The following is a 13,784-nucleotide window of genomic DNA, read 5'->3' on the forward strand; positions in this document are numbered from 1 at the left end:
TACATATATTATCTAATGTTGGCTAAATACCTAGTTAGGGAATTTTCAGGTCAAAAGGTATCTGCTTTTGTTACATTGAAATGTATTGTACATAAAGAAGAAAATATGAAACGAATAATAATAAAATGAAAACCGCCCATGTACCTACCATCCAGATTAAGAAGTAGAACATTATTAGAAGCTGCTTGTGTGTCCTTTCCATTTCCACTTAATGCTATCTTGATTTTTAGCTTATTGTTCTTTTGATGTTCTTTACAGTTTTGCCTCTGGTGTGTATATATATACCTAAGCAATTTATTTAGTTTTGTGAGACAGATAAGCAAGCACAAACTTTATGAATTAAGAAAAAGGGGAGTACAGCTGCTATTGGATAAAGGATCACAGAAGAAAACAAGCTAAAGATGGTGTACATTTTCCCCTTCTCTAAAGGTTTATAAAGCTTCATCTGAGGATATCAATGGGAAGGTTCTCAAGTATAGGTCTCAGCATAGTCAAGATGTATCTCAGTGCTGTAATGTTGACAAAATGCTGGAATATCCAACAGAAATAGTGACAGAGGTTTTTTTTCCTAATGTCTTTATGACCCACTTTAGCTCTCAGGAGTAGATCAAATCAGAATTTCTTCTATGAATAATATGAATGTCTTCTGCTGATTCAAGCAGTAGGACATGGAGGTGAGAGTAGAAACTTCAGTAGTGTATGGTAAGGACAGTCCAGGTACAGATAAGAATTTGGGCTAGATTTACTTGCCATTCTTTCCTCAGATAGAAAAGATGATACGAAGGCAGCAGGGATTTTGGTCATGATGGCCCTCAATAATGTATTTCTTTAGTCACACTAGTCCTAGACTAGTGTCTGGTGCACAACAGTAGCATACCTTTAACATCCTCTTGGTAATTCTTTTTGGCTCTCTCCTGTGTTGGATATCCTGTTTCCAGTATCCCATACCTTCTTTGTTGGTTTACCTTTCTTTTTTTTTTTTTCTGAAATACAATATAGTTGTCCAGTATCTTCTTGAGAGAAGATTGATGGAGTAAAGTTTTTGCTTCTTTGAATGATCAGAAGTGTATTTCTCATGTTTTCATATGTAAATGATAATTTTGGTATAAAATTCTAAGTTGGAAATAATTTTGTTTCAGAATTTGAGATATTGCTGCATTGCATTTCTTCTGTTGTTGCTGTTTAGAGTTCTGAAGCTATTTTGATTTCTGATATTTCTTACATATCCTGTTTGTTTTTCTTGTAGAGCTTAATGAATCATCTTCTTGTTTCTAGCGTTCTGAAATTTTACAGTACTTGGCCTGAGTATGGGTCTGTTTTCAACAATTGTGATGGGTACTTTAGTATTTAGATATTTAGTGGGCCCTTTTAGTTGGGCAACTTATACGTTTAAGTTTGAGGAAATTTTTGTAAATGAGTTTATTGGTTTCCTGTCTTCTATTTTATCATTTCTCTCTTTCTAGAAATTCTTTATTATCTGCATGTTTCATCACTTGGACTATTCCTAACTCACTTTTCTTTCCTGTGTTTCGTTTCTTTGAGTTTTAACTCAACTTCCTGAGAGATCTTCTCAACTTTATTTTGCAACCTTTCTTTTGAGTTTTTCACTTTTGCTGTCATGCTTTTATTATCTAACCTCTTTCTTTTAATACTCCTATTTTCATGACTGAAATATCTTTTTGAAAATATTGGTATTTTTTTTTTCCTTAGTTGTTGACTCTCTTAAAATCCACACTGATGGTGCCTGCATTTTAATTAGAATGTTTATCTAATTATCTAATTGTTTTCCGTTGGTCTCATCTCTTCCTTTACCACGCATTTACCACTCTGGCATTCTTCATTCCTGTGTGTAGATCGAAATGTCCATTTGGTTTCTTTTTTTTATTTTTCTTTTTTGAATGAATTTCTTTTAAAAGTATTTGTACTCCAGGTCTTCTGGTGATGAATTTTCTTAAGCTTTTGTTTGTTTGAAAACAAAAAAGGTTCACTTTTGAAGGATATTTTCACTGGATGTAGACTTCTAGGTTAAGTTTTTTCTTTCAGGACTTTATAAATGTTTTCCCATTACCACTTGGCTTGTCAAGTTTCTGAGCGAAAGTCTGCTTTTCCTTATCTTTCATCCTTTGTATGCAGTGTGTCTTTTTAACTGTGGTTGGTTTTACAGGTTTTCCTTTAATGTTGATTACCAGCAGGTTATTGTTGTGCTTTGTTGCGTCTTTATGTAGTTTGGGTTCAGCTTCTTGAGTCTGTGTGTTTATAATATTTGTCAAATTTGAAAAAGGTTAGCAATTACATATTTTTCTAATATTTTTTTCTTTTTTCTTTCCCCTCAGACTAATTTCTGGGCCTCTAATTAAATGTCTCCTAAGCTGTTTGTTTCTTCTTTTCCTTTTCTCCTTTCATTCTCTTTTTCTCTTCTCCATCTCTCCCTCCTCCTTCCCTTTCCCGTCCTCTTCGCCCCCTTTGTCAGGTGTTGATCTTGCTCCTGTGCCAAATCAGTATAAATCAGATTATAGATTACAAGCTTATCTCTAGTTTGGGTTTTATCTTTTGGGGGTCTTACTAATTACTACAAGTTCATTTGATTTCCAGATTGCAAACTTGGTTGATGTTGTCTCTTCCCTTTTTTCCCTGTCAGATGTTTGTAAAAATTTGTTAAATTTACTTTATTGAAGTTGCAGAGGGTCAAAATCAGATGTGTATTGTTAAATATACCATTGTAACCTAAGCGTTTTTAAGACTTCTTGTTTCCTTTTCTTGTTTTGAAATATTAATTGCATCAAGATTTAAAAGTTTTAAAAGATAGTAACTTTCCAGAACTGTTAAGGAATAAGCAATTCTTATGTTAAAAAAGATCCTTTCAAAAGGAGTAAAAGATAGAAAGCTGCTCAATTAATTGTAAAAGCCAATTCAACCATTATAATCGAAATTAACATGTAATACACATGAAGTATAGGCCTATCTCTAATATCAAATGGAGTCTAAAATCTCCAAAACTGTTAGTCATCTTAGTGTCTTTTGGAGCAAACTCATGCATGCTTAGAGTATATGACAAACTAGAAAGCAGATCAACCCTATATTATTTAGCAATGCATCACGACTAAGGATGTTTTGTCTCAATATTGTAAAAAAGAGCAACAGTCATAGATTGCATTAGATTCACTCAATAAGGGAGAAAAGACATTTGATAAAAAAATCTAAAGTATTAAAAGTTTAGTATAGCGTTTCTGTTCATCTGGTAGCCAAATGTTTTTCTTAATAAGCACTGTGCTTTACAGGCATTCATATTTCTTCTAGTTTGTATTATGTGAAATGATTTGGATAAATCGTAAGTGTCAGAAAAAGTAACTCAGTTATAATTTGTAGGTAATATGATGAATAGCAAAATAGAGAAATCAAGTGCCCAATAACAATTAAAAAATATTAGGATAATTTAATGTGATGTCTGTGTGGAATATAGGAGAATAAAACTTTTTGAGATATATAAACAGACACTTGAATAAGTGGATATACCTAGCATGTCTCTGTACAAAGTATTGTAGAGATGCCAAGTTAATTTTGTTGTTAATATATTCTACCTAAGATCTTGATGGAATTTTTGTTTTAAATTTGATGAAATTACTCTGAATAATAAGTTAACTGTGTGAATAAACTAAGCAATATCAAAAGTTCTGAGAGTAAAACCCAAAAGGATAATAGAGAGGTGAATTTCAGTACTTTCTATTAAACATTTAAAAACTACTAAATAATACGATTTTGGTGAAGAATTGTTTAGTAAATAACAGAATAGATAACAAAGAAAATCTTAATATATGACATATGCAATTTGGAGGCAGAAACAAAAACTCCATTCTCCTCTAATATTCAGGATAGCTTAAAGTTTTTATACACACACACACAAAATAAACTATAGGAAAATTCAGAAGAAACAGGATTGAATATTTTCAAACTATTGCGAGGACCAAAATTTCTAGGCTCAGAAATAACAAGAAGGGCAAAAATCATAGATATAGCAAAACTGTCAATTGTTGTATAGCTACACAACAGTTGTACTTGAGGAAAATTGCCAAAATGAAGCTTATTGGAGGAACCTATTTTCCTTCTCTGTGTTTGAGTTATTATTTATTTATTTATTTATTTATTTGATGAGGAAGATCGGCCCTGAGCTAATATCGCTTACCAATCCTCCTCTTTTTGCTTGAGGAAGATTGTTGCTGAGCTAACATCTGTGCCAATCTTCCTTTATTTTATGGGGGATGCCACCACAGTGTGGGTTGACAAGCAGTGCTAGGTCCGTGCCTGGGACCACCAAAGCGGAGCATGCAAACTGAACAACTATGCCAACAGGCCAGCCCCATGTGTTGGAAATATTTTCTGATAGAATTTTAAAATTACATTTTCCCTTTACACAAATAGGAAAATCCTATGTGTCATTATGGAAAGCAGTAGCCCTGCTTCATTCATTCCTGAAAATAGCTGTTCAGTGCCCATCCAAGGGAGTTTTTCTACAATTAAGTTAATAAAATTCAACAAAAATATTTAAGTTTAATTAGATTATTAATTAGATATTTCATCATTTTGCTTAATTTTTCTACTCTACTAAGCATTTTGTTTTTTAAAAAATTTCATGGACTAAACAATAGTTTGAATGCCTGCTGTAGTCTAGTGCTAGGAATCCATTTGTGAAGGCAATAAAATCTCTGCCTTTGTATAACTGGGATTTTGTGGTTTTTTCAGAAGAGAGACATAAATATTTAATGTCAGATGCTAATAAGTGCTTTAAAGAAAGATAAAACAATAAGGGATTAATAGTGAAATGAAGCTCCTCAGATTGGGTTGTTAGGAAGAACGCCTTTTAGAGTTCACAGTTGATGAGAGATTTGAAAGAAGCAAGAGAATAAGCCATGTTAATTCCTGAGGAGGAGCATGTTTAGGCTTTGAAATAGGAACAAGCTTGGTGTTTTCAAAAACGAGCAAGGAGGCTGGGTGGCTAAAGTATACTTAGGGAGGATGATGGTGGGAAAGTTCAGATGTAGGCAGCAAAAGGACTTTGTCCATTCCAGAAGTAAATTGCCCCAGTCAATTGAGTTTATTGAATTTGCCATAATCTGGAATGTTGTAGCTGATCTTTTTCATGTCAGAGCTTTGGTTTTTTTCTGCTCTAGAGTCTGTTTTGTTTTGATGGTAATAACAGGAAAGAGAGAATTCAATCATTATAAATATATACTGGTTACTTGTGCAACTAAGACATTAATGAATCTGATTCTTCTGCATATATTGCTGGGGGAAATGCCGTACGTTCCCAGAAAGCTCTGTGGAGTTTTGTATGTGTAGAATTTTTTGTAGTGTTAAGCAAGCAGGAATTGATCTAGTTAGTCTAGTGCTGAAAGAGAATGTCCTTGTAATTTTTACTGCCTCGGGCTAACGTTGAACAACAGAAAATAATGTAGGAAGCATGGTTAGTACTGTCCCCCTACTGTCTCCACTTTGCATAAGAATGATATTTAAGTAGTCCAGTGAAATTCATTGCTATAGCTGTGTATTCATGTCATCAAATAAGTTAACTCTTTAAAATGTTCACCTACCTTTTCTGCTGTTTTTAAGGAGGCCTTATGGGACCTGTCAGGATGATTTCATCTGGACATGAGTTAACGACAGATTATGATGAAAAAGCACTTCATGAGCTTGGTTTTAAGGATATGCAGGTACACATAAGTGTAGTTTGAACTTTAATTGTCTATTGACTGTTATAGTAAACAGTTGAATAGTTGAAAGTGTGGTTCAAAAGCAATTCCTACTGCTTTTGTTATATTAAAGTTATAGGTGGAGTTATTTTATACTTTATTTAACCAAAAACTTGATATATCTAATTATGTGTTGTTCTGTCTCCCCCCCGCCCCCGCCCATTGCTCCAATTTTTGTAGATGGTATTTGTGTCTTTGGGTGCACCAAGGAGAGAACGGAAAGGGGAAGGTGTTCAGCTGCCAGCGTCCTGCCTACCACCCCCTCAGAAGGACAACATTCCGATGCTTTTGCTTTTACAAGAACCTCATTTAACTACTCTTTTTGATTTATTAGAGATGCTTGCGTCATTTAAACCACCCTCAGGAAAAGTGGCAGTGGAAGACAGTGAGGTAACTATATCATTTCATTTTCACAAAGTCTTGTCCTTCTGTTGAGTGGAAAATAATTTTCTCAGTAAACTCTTAAGAGCAGTAAAACCTAGGAACCCGTTTATTCATTCATTAGCTATTTAAGTGCCTAATAAGATCCAGGCATACTGTTTTAAGTATTGTTTTACAAGGATCAAAATAGTCAGAGTTTCAGCCTTCACTGAATCCAGTGGGAAAGACAAATAATTGACATGCTTAACAGATAAATAGTTTCAAGAACTAACAGTTTCAGATAGAAATAGCTGCTAAGACTGAAACATGACATACCATCATTAGGAGGTGGTGATACAGACCCATTTATATATTATTTGATCAGGGAAGGTTTCTCTGAGGGAGACCATATATAATCTGAGCTAGAAGGATGAAAAGGAGTCGACTAAATCAAGAGAATGAGGAATGATTTGTATAGAATAATCTGATTCCTGAAGCCATTGATACAAGAAGGAGTTAGGCAGATCCAGAAATTGTTAGAGAGCTAGTGAGTAGAATGGGAGTGGTGAGAGAGTGGAATGAGAGGAATGAGATTGGAAAGATAAGCAGAGCCAAACTGGCCATTTCAAGCTGTTTCTGTTTTACTCAAAGTAAAGTGGACAGCATTAAAGTAGTTTAGGCAGAGGAAGAGACATGTTCTGAGTTTTGTTTTAAAGGTAATAGGTTTGTTTGGCAAGAACAGAAAAAGCAGTAAGGAACCTAATGCAGTAGTCCAAGGAAGAGCTGACTGCCCTGGAATAGAATAGTGGCAGTGAAAATCAATTAAATGGACAGTACGGGAAAATAGTATAACTTGGTGGTGGCTTGGATTAGGAGTAGGGAGAGACTTGGGCTCAGGAAAAAGGAAAACGGAGACGGCATCCAAGTTTTTGGCTTGAGCAACGGGGTGGATTCCTTTTGAGATGAAGAAGAATGAATGCCTCTGGGACATCAAGTGGGGCTGTCAGGTAAGCAATTGGATATGCGTTAGAAACTCAGAGAAGAGATTTGGTCTGGAAGAAATAAGTTTGTGTGCGTTAATCGACTATAAAGATGGTGTTAAAGTCGAGACTGTGTATGAGATCACCTAAAGGAATTATTTTCAGTCCACTGACTGTTTTTTTAATGCCTTTAAATAGGTTTATCCTAAGATGTTGTTCATTGATGTACCTAATTCAATGACTCATTATTTTGAGATTGAGTGGCAAATAAAATGGTGGTGCTTTATTTTAGGCTGCTGTTATGCTCTCTCTTTCCTAAGAACGCTAGTGATTTCTTTCCATGTTTCTAAAATGTGTTTGATCATGGATTCAGTGGTAGCTGCTATTGAGTCCTCTGTTCCCCTGTTTTCTCTTGTGGCAGCATATTCTTAGATTCCTAAGACCTCTGCCTTTTGTTGAACAAAGCAGAATAATCAATAATAGATGCCCGTGAGCCTCCATTTCCTCACCTTTATGCCACAAATACTCAATGACCTTTTACTTTATGTCAGCAGTGAAGTGGCATTTTAAGAGAGAAAGATAGTTATAAGAATTCCCCAGTTTTCTGGAGAGTGCTAATGTTCTGTGCAGTGTGTTATAGGAACATACGGGAGGGAGCAAAAATTGGGGGAAGATTTTTGCAAAAGGGGATTTGTTATATTGTGTCCAGCTGCTGATAAGAGTAAAGAAAAACAGTAAAGATTCACAGAAAAGTGAATGACATGTTTGAAAAACTGGTAGTGCAAATTACCAGTAACTACATTAGTAGTTACAAATCACCAGAATTACATTACTGGTAGTGTAATTCAAATATAAGGACACAAAGGGAGATTATAACCTATATCGCAAAGGATCGTATGAGATTTTTATTCATTGTAAAATGGATTGCCATCATCTTGGAAAGTTTTAAAAGAACAAAATGAGATCTTTTCTGGGCTTTTAGAAACAAAGTTTAGGTGTTAGTGTGGAGGATGTATTAGAGAAAACAAAAAACCAGAGGTAGGAGGACCAGTTAATAGGCCATTGTAGTAGTCCACGTGAGGCCTAAACCAGACGAGCATTCATTTTTTAGCAGATACTTTACTGAATGTTGTTTGTTACAAGTGTGCCATTGTTGATGTGGGGTTTCTTTGTTGTACAAGACTAGTTCAGCCTTGAAGAGGGTTACAAAAAAATTAAGAATAAAGGTCTTCACTTTGTGTGACCCATGTTGTAGGGCCTTTCAGCCATAACATATAACATAGTTGTGTACACTTAGGAGATTTCTTTTTCTTCATATCATTTTTTTGCACAGAGTTCAGTCTTACTCTTTTGTTGTTGTTGTTTTTTCTTTACTGGGTATTTACAAAGGAGTGAATTCTATTTTACTGAAGAACTCTCAGTGCCATTTCCCCAACTAACCCAAAAATGTTACTTGGGTTGCTTTTCTTTCTTCATCAGTGTTGTGAAAAGCAAAGTTTACCTTGAAACTCCATCTCTAAAATTCCCTCACCTTCAAAATACTAGCTTTATACTATTATACAAAAGAATTAAATTACTTTTTATGGGTGTATAGAAGATTCCTTTCGCATCTCTTAGATTATATTATACCAAAAAATAATTATGACAGCAACAGTAGTGGAATAATATATGAATTCATATTCTGTGGAAAATTCCAAAACTATACATTTTAGCTTTTGCTGTTTGTTTACCTCTTGGGGTTATCCTTTAATTTAAAAAAAATCTATTTCTTACATACTTTCTGAAACATTCTTTAGCTTGCTATTATCTCAGCACCTTACACAGTTCAAATTTAACAAATGATCATGGAAGAAAGTAGATTCTTTAAAATTGTTTGCTTTCCTCTTAATCTCTGCTTGTCTGGAAAATAAAGTATAGATTAGCAAAATAAGAGAAACAAGTGTACTCTTTTCCCAAATATGAGGTCAAGGATTTAATTCACTAAGTCTTTGTCATCCTTAGAATAGTGACCTGCAAAGAGGAAACAGATGACAGTCTTATTGAAATTTACTTGAATGGCTTTATAAAACAGACATTTTCAGTTCTATTTGAGAAGTTTCCTGAGGAAAGTGGTCAGACTTAGAGGTCACTTTTTTTTTCCAGAAAAGAGTTCAATAATAACAAGTTGAAAACCAGTACTTTGATATAACTGTTAATTTATTGGATAAATGTATTTACCATGTAACAAATGGTTTCTCACTCTTAAAGTAAAACTAAAAAATATTATCAAATTTGATAAGTAATGATTTTATGTAAAAATGTTGAACTTAAGTTTGGAATTTTTTTTACTGATCTGTCTTGATAAGCACTTGTTCTTATTTGTGTAGAGCTTAAGATGTGAAGAACTTCATCTTCATGCAGAAAATCTCTCTAGGCGTGTATGGGAGCTACTGATGCTTCTTCCTACATGCCCTAACATGTTGATGGCGTTCCAGAATATCTCAGAGGAACAGGTAAGCCCACAAAATCTTTTTACTCTCCTGGAGGATGGTACAGTTTACTTTCCTACTGGCAGTGTATGAGATTGCTTATTGACCTATATCCTCAGTAAAATTTTGCCCATTTAGTAGATAAAATGTGCCAGTTTATTTTAATATTGATTTATTTAATTATTAGTGAGGTTGAAGAATATAGGCTAAATACTACAAGGCAAAGACGTTTTCTAAAATTAACTTGAGAAAATATGGATTTGCTGCCTTTTTAGTGTTTTTTCTTCTTGTATTCTGAGTATTGTTTTGTTTTTGACAACAAAAAGTAATGTTTAGAGAAAATACACTGTGGTTTAATGACCTGCATCAATGCTCTTTTTGGATGCTTATACACGTCAAATGATAGAAGTAGGGGAAAATGACGCAAAGAAATTTTATATATATTTGTTAATTTTCCCATAGTGGCATGGTCTCACCTGTGTTGTGTTATGTATCTTTGTAAAGACATCTGTTAAAATTAGAGATTATTTTTTACAGGCTATATAAGAAGGGGTTACTTTGTAGAGATACAAGTAGAACATCAATGGGGTAAAAAATGTCCTAATGTTAGGGGAGTGGTTATCTGTGATTTGAGACTTTGTCATTGTGACTTCAGAAAGTCCTATATCTGAAATGACTTAAAAGTGAAGAAGGTGGGCCTGGAAAAGAGTAGTTGATGACTCAGAGTAGCTCTAATAATAATACTGTTGTCAAAGATGCATATTAAGTGTGCATAACATAATTTCATAAGTTGGGAGTAGAAAAGAACAATATTTTAAAATTTATGTGTTTGTGTGTGATTTTTAAATAGGTGGGTGTAACTTAACCATAAGTAAGAATTAAATGTAGACTTTACTACTTACATATCCTGAAAAGTTCACACATTCATCTAGGCTACAATGTTTTTTTGTTGGGAAGATGGTAAATTGCCTCAACTGTCGTGAAGGTTAAGAAGATGTAATTTTTTTCTGTGCTGCTGTTTTTGTATTAATTTTATTTTAACAAAATTTAATGAATAATTGGTGTTGTAAGCATACCATTAGTACTGATTATGTAATTGATCTTCACGTGTTTGAATATATTTCAGTGTATATGTAATTATTTGAGTTTTTATATAGTATCAATTTCTTTAAATTTTGGGGGGAGGAGATTCCCTTAGTAAATTGGCTTGAGAAAAATATGTTTTTCTTTTTTTAACTTAAGAGTAATGATGGACTTAATTGGAAAGAACTGCTCAAAATTAAGAGTGCTCACAAACTATTATATGCCCTGGAAATTATTGAAGCACTGGGAAAACCTAACAGAAGAATAAGGAGAGAATCAACGGTAATTGCATTTCTGTTATTATCATTAAATGTTTGTATTCTCTCTGGAGCAAAATTTGAGTGTATGTTATCCTTTAATTCTAGAATAACTTTTTTCAGCTGCCGCCTTCCCTTATTTTTTTATTTTTTGCCGTTCCCACAGGGGAGTTACAGTGATCTTTATCCAGATTCAGATGATTCAAGTGAGGATCAAGTGGAAAATAGTAAAAATTCCTGGAGTTGCAAGGTTTGATCATATGTGTTTTGCAGTGTATTGATAAAAATAATTTATCTCTAATTTTCCAAAAGTAGGTACCACAATTATTAATTGGTTTTAAACTAGTTTACTATTAACGCATACTTTAAAAATGATATGTTACTCTAAATCACAATAATAAGCTGAGATTATTTAATGTGTTTGTGCCTCTGTTTTTAGCACTTAATATTTTTCCCCCCATTGGAATACTGTGTTAGGACACATCATCATCTGGCATTAAATGGTTAATGGAATATAGATATGTTTATAGGTTTTTGCAATAACTTTTCAAGAAAAATTCTTGAAAGTAGGCTGTACGTTATTACTTTTTATGGAAATCATTATGATTATTTTTTTAAATTTTTTTAAATATTGGCACCTGAGCTAACATCTGTTGCCAGTCTTCTTTTTTTTTCCTTCTTCTTCTTCTCCCCGAAGACCCCTAGTACATAGTTGTATATTCTAGTTGTAGGTCCTTCTCGTTGTGCTGTGTGGGACACTGCCTCAGCATAGCTTGGTGAGTGGTGCCACATCCCCGCCCAGAATCCAAACTGGTGAAACCCTGGGCCACTGAAGTGGAGCATGCAAACTTAACCACTCGACCAAGGGCTGGCCCGCATTTTGATTATTTAAATCAAAGAGTAATTTGCTAAATGAAGGATATAGTCCTGCACCAGATAATGATGTTTCGGTCAATGATGGACTGCATATATGACAGTGGTCCCATAAGATTAGTGTATAGTTCCATAAAGCCCAGGGGTGTAGTAGGCTATACCATCTAAGTTTATGTAAGTATACTCTATAAAGTTTGCATAGTGACAAAATCACCCAATGATGCATTTCTCAGGATGTATCCCTGTTGTTAAGTGATGCATGACTGTATATGCTATTTTATTTATTTTTTGCTGAGGAAGATTCGCCCTGAGCTAACATCTTTTGCCAATCCTCCTCTTTTTTTGCTTGAGGAAGATTAGCTTTAAGCTAACATCTGTACCAGTCCTCCTCTACTTTTTTGTATGTGGGACACCTCTACCATATAGCTGCTGAGTGGAGTAGGTCCCTGCCTGGGATTTGAACCAGTGAACCCAGGCTGCCAAAACACGTGGAACTTTAACCACTCAGCCACAGGGCTGAGCCTTGTATACGCTATTTTATACACACACGTGCATACACACATCCAGTGAGTCAAAAAGCGAGTCTTTGTTACATTTTATAGCTGCTTTTCTCTTACCATTACTCTCACAATTGCTTACAGTTTGTTGCTGCCGGAGGGCTTCAACAGTTATTAGAAATTTTTAATTCTGGAATTTTGGAGCCTAAGGAGCAGGAATCTTGGACTGTGGTAAGTAAAAAATCACTGTTTCAACCAGTTACAGTAGTTATTCCATTTTAAGCACTTCCATTTCCCATTAGCAAGTATAACTTTTGCTACATACTTCATTGTAGTAAAGGAAAGTATGGAGTACAGTAAAAATAAATTAAAAAAAAGTCTCATAAACCGGTTATGCATTAGGAGTTCTCCATGTCAACTCTGTTAAAAATTTTTAAGTGCTAAAAATCAATGACTCTGAACCATGGCTGATTCATAAACGTTTTTCCTTTAGGTTGATAAAGTATATACTAATATTTATATAGTAAAGTATAGATGCTTTTTAAGAAACCTCATCTTCAATTTTTTTCAAAACATCCTTTTTCATTTTGTTTTGACCATTTCTTCCTTTATAGCAGTACTACTCAAAAATATATCTTCCAGGCCATTTGTGACTGGTCTGCAGTGAAATAGGTATAGAAATTAGAGTAAGCCTTTAGAAATTTTTATAGCAATTGGACATTGCTGCAGTATTTTTTACAGTATTTTACAAAATTATCAGTCCCCAACAAAATGGGAGTTTTAAAAGTGGTACTTTACCACTATCAACTTGAAGAAGCATTGTTCTATAATAGGAAAATAAAATTGCTTGTGGAATATTAAAAAATTCATAATGCTATATACCAAACTGCACAATGCAGTTTTTTTTTTTTTTTTTTTTTAAAGATTTTATTTTTTCCTTTTTCTCCCCAAAGCCCCCCCGGTACATAGTTGTGTATTCTTCGTTGTTCTTCGTTGTGGGTTCTTCTAGTTGTGGCGTGTGGGACGCTGCCTCAGCGTGGTCTGATGAGCAGTGCCATGTCCGCGCCCAGGATTCGAATTAACGAAACACCTGGGCCGCCTGCAGCGGAGCGCGCGAGCTTAACCACTCGGCCACGGGGCCAGCCCCTGCACAATGCAGTTTTTAACTAAAGGGAAAGGATTCTCCATTTCCTGACCTCCAACAAAGCAGAGTAGCGTTATCAAACATCCCTTTTGAATACTAATTTCTTAGTTACTTGTTCTTTAGAATTACCTTGGAACCTAGAACTCATGTGTTCTTGATTTGGTATCAAATACTAGTATGTCTAAAAAGTTAATGAGAGAAAATAACATTTAGAAAACATAGTGCTGTCTGCCAAAATTTTGTTAATCTTACCACTCATTGCAATACTTGTTTTTTCCATTTTTCTTTTACTACAGATATTTTCCTTTTTACAATAGATACCTCTACTACAATAATTAATTGTTGTAATTCTATGTCTTATAACTCAAATGTCTGTCG

The 13,784-nt window shown here is 34.3% G+C and overlaps 1 protein-coding gene across 5 annotated transcripts in view; it reads left to right on the plus strand.

Annotated features, from left to right (window-relative positions):
• Window positions 1–13,784, plus strand: part of USP34 (ubiquitin specific peptidase 34) — a 251,930-nt gene that overhangs the window by 143,422 nt on the left and 94,724 nt on the right. For all 5 annotated transcript variants that reach the window (XM_046661136.1, XM_046661132.1, XM_046661134.1 and 2 more), the window contains exons 28-33: window positions 5,605–5,705; window positions 5,925–6,134; window positions 9,451–9,576; window positions 10,795–10,917; window positions 11,059–11,142; window positions 12,407–12,493. In XM_046661136.1, coding sequence (XP_046517092.1) covers window positions 5,605–5,705; window positions 5,925–6,134; window positions 9,451–9,576; window positions 10,795–10,917; window positions 11,059–11,142; window positions 12,407–12,493 — 731 coding nt within the window. The remainder of the gene's footprint in view (window positions 1–5,604; window positions 5,706–5,924; window positions 6,135–9,450; window positions 9,577–10,794; window positions 10,918–11,058; window positions 11,143–12,406; window positions 12,494–13,784) is intronic.

Source organism: Equus quagga, chromosome 5 (assembly GCF_021613505.1).
Source record: "Equus quagga isolate Etosha38 chromosome 5, UCLA_HA_Equagga_1.0, whole genome shotgun sequence".
In the NCBI taxonomy this organism is placed as follows: Eukaryota; Metazoa; Chordata; class Mammalia; order Perissodactyla; family Equidae; genus Equus; species Equus quagga.